This window comes from Ixodes scapularis, unplaced genomic scaffold, assembly GCF_016920785.2.
Source record: "Ixodes scapularis isolate PalLabHiFi unplaced genomic scaffold, ASM1692078v2 ptg001212l_1___fragment_1__unscaffolded, whole genome shotgun sequence".
Lineage (NCBI taxonomy): Eukaryota > Metazoa > Arthropoda > Arachnida > Ixodida > Ixodidae > Ixodes > Ixodes scapularis.
In genome coordinates, this window is record NW_024610117.1 from 880,255 (window position 1) to 883,304 (window position 3,050).

The 3,050-nt window shown below is 48.1% G+C and overlaps 1 protein-coding gene across 1 annotated transcript; it reads right to left on the reverse strand.

Annotated features, from left to right (window-relative positions):
- Window positions 1-1,399: 1,399 nt before the first annotated feature.
- On the reverse strand, window positions 1,400-2,543 carry LOC121834464 (the record flags this gene model as incomplete). The annotated part of the gene is made up of 4 exons (XM_042288162.1): window positions 1,400-1,648; window positions 1,790-1,844; window positions 2,192-2,360; window positions 2,453-2,543. Coding segments are annotated over 4 exons (564 nt in total), but the record flags the coding sequence as incomplete, so codon positions are not given.
- Window positions 2,544-3,050: the final 507 nt, after the last annotated feature.

Below are 3,050 nucleotides of genomic sequence, written 5' to 3' on the forward strand. Positions count from 1 at the left end.
AAGGTTAAATGGCCGAACTAGCCCCCTATCGTTCCCTGGTCATTTTTAGAGTGGGGGGGGGGGGGGGGAGGGCTGCATTGTCCTGTGAAATGCAAACTTGGTGTAAGCCGATTGTTGTTTTGAGGCAGGGCTGCGGACCAGTTTTCACTGCAAAATGATACTCGGCCACGTTGATTGGACCTGCTTTTTTTATTTGTCACGAAGCTCAAATGAACAAGGGGTGAATCACCTTTACATCATGTGGTATGTACACATAATATGCGAGCATCTTTACCCAGAAGTGAGGATGATCGCGATGTCAACACAGCTGAATCTCCAACGGACATCTTGAGAGCAGCACCCCTGACGCGATCACGTTTAAGTCTACTACCTTGGTGTTAGTAATGTATGAGGCAGATTGCTTCTACTATATTATGCGACTGTCGACGAGGATACATAGGTCTTCACCTCAGACGATCAAAGACTGGTTTCGGGTTCTAAGGACAAAGGCAGTGCAGTGATGTGCCTTAATGTCTGAAGCAACGCGCCAGTTAGCAGATCCCCCCAAACCACAAAAAAGCGGAGTCAATTGGCAATATATTTGTTATTTCTGCTGCGCACTGGAGTGGCGGGCGTGAGGATATCTCTACTTTGGTGATTTCTTTGCTGCAACCTAGTTCTGCGGTTGTGGTTCATTCGCACAGTCCAGCTGTTAACAACCTTCGAGTTTTTGGAAAAAACATTCTCACTCTGGGCAGCGTCCGACAAAAACTGACATTAGACTTTCTCGAAGCTTCAACTGCATCCGAAAGCGGTGCAGTTCTCTCACCTCCAGCGTGGTAAAGCTGCATGAACGGACTCCTCCTGGCCTTCAAGATGGCGCCGCGGACTGAATTGACCTCACTCACGAGACACACGTCCGCCGTGTGACGTACCGTGCCAGCCATGCATTAGTGCTGAACCAACTGCCTTCAGGTAATTTGGGTTGGCACGAATAAATTAGGTGTAGTTGCTGCACTTGCACATAAAAATGTCTCATTACGCCCACACTTGCTACGGCAAAAAGGAATTCACCAGTCTTTGTAACGCCATCAGCACTCCGAGCAATCAAATTCGAGTTGCCTCTAAGTGATCACGACCAAATTTTTACAAGTAGAGTGATCGCTGTGTCACTTATTGTACCACAATTACGAGTTTCTTAGATCGTACCTGCTTACCAAGAAACATGGTACGTGCTAAAATTAAGGCATCTGCCTACAATCTTTATTATAAATCAATAATCAGTATTTTTATTACTTGCCATATTTGTGGAAAAATTTGTAGTGAGATATGCTTGCTAGTACAGCCTCTTCGCATCACGTCCGCAGTGACATGTATGTTCTCATTTTTGGTCAATTAGCACAGGTTTACCCTTCAACAATCAAAACATATTATACCGCAACAGGCTGTACATTTCGTCGGCATCCGAGGCAGAATCCGTCTCCTCGGCATTAAATTTTGGAATCGACCGAAGTACGGCAGCTTGAGGATTGATCTCCTTGAGCCTCCGGAACAGTGCCTCATCTCCAGGCACATAAGCTGCGGCAACATGGTCTGGTTCCTTGCAAATACGTCTGGCCGGCTTCCCAAGTTTGCTCAAGTTGTTTTCGTCCAGTGGCACCATCTGTGCCTAAAATGTGCAAAATGATGTGCTCTGTGAGAATAAAATTTTAGCTTTAAAAGAATGAATAAACTTGGCCTTCTTAAACACGTTCACACTTTAGGCACAGGGATTTGATGTGCTAGAGGCCCCATTCGTGTTTTCTCGAACTGCGGGCTCCACAGCGTACAGGATTGCAGCAACGTGGCAGTAGACCTCAGTCATCCTGCATAAAATGTGAAAAAAAAAACTTTTAATATGTATGAGATTGTATTTTCGCCTATTGTCCACGACACACTACCTGCACCACAGGATTCAAACTGTAGTCAAAATTACTCATTTAGCGTCGCCCGTACGGAGGGAGTTGGCTGAGGCAATAGACTAACGTAAACCGCCAATAAAACCCAGACGCTGTATCCAGCAAACGATCATCGACCAAGCGTAAGGGAGAATGGGCGTGATAGGCACGTCGCGGCCGAAGGTGGCACGATCTGAGCTGTGGTGCAGCGGAAGAGCTTTTTCGCCCAAGCAAGGCACCGAAGAGGCATTATGTTCAACGAAAATAGGTAATACCCAGCTTTGCACGTGCAGTGCGCGGCGCGCAACCCGCCAGACGCGTTGGTCAGGCACACCCAGGTGTCGTGAGGTTCAGTCGTTGCACGCTGTGAAGGCATCGCTTTGGCTCTCACGAAGCAGACTGCGGCTCCTTGGGGCTTCCATAGCTTGCACTCTCGTACAAAGCCTGTGGTGCAACGAAGTTAAGGTAAATTCGAGACACGAAACGCTCCCCAGATATGTTCGCAGGCGTATCGCTAAACCGAGCATAAAACTCACCAAACTCGAAGTAATTCCAGGCCTCGAGAGACTTGTACGCCTGCACTGTGTCGGCAGTGAATTGGGTTGGCGAGAAAACCAAATAAATGACGACGTGAGCCATCGACGTCGGTGGCAGCAACTTCACGTCGGAACTCCAGCAGGCCTTCTTTACTTCGTATGGATCGCCGAAGGTAACGCCGCCCACGCACAGTTTGTCACGATACCGCTGCCGTTCAGCCTCGGGTAGCGAGCTCAAATAGTCGGGCTTCACGTGCGACATACGCTAGCAGGAAATACGACGTACAAATAAACCAGAAATGTATCTACAATGTCAACAGCGAGCTCTTGCCACAAAACGCAATGGCGAAAACACGACGAGCCTTGGCACTTTTGCCCACATAGCTTCTGCGCATGCGCGGCCTTGCGGCCGTGTTGGTAAACAGAGCCGCTCCGCGTGCCGGTCTATATTATGATGTGATGCGAGCATTATATCGGGTGTTTGCAGGTCGAATCGGTATTTGTCAAGCGTTCGAATGGCAATTAAAAAAACTTAAACGTGCCGGAGAACCCACGGCTGAGCTGGGAAACTAGCTCTCACAGTGAAGTAAACAAATAA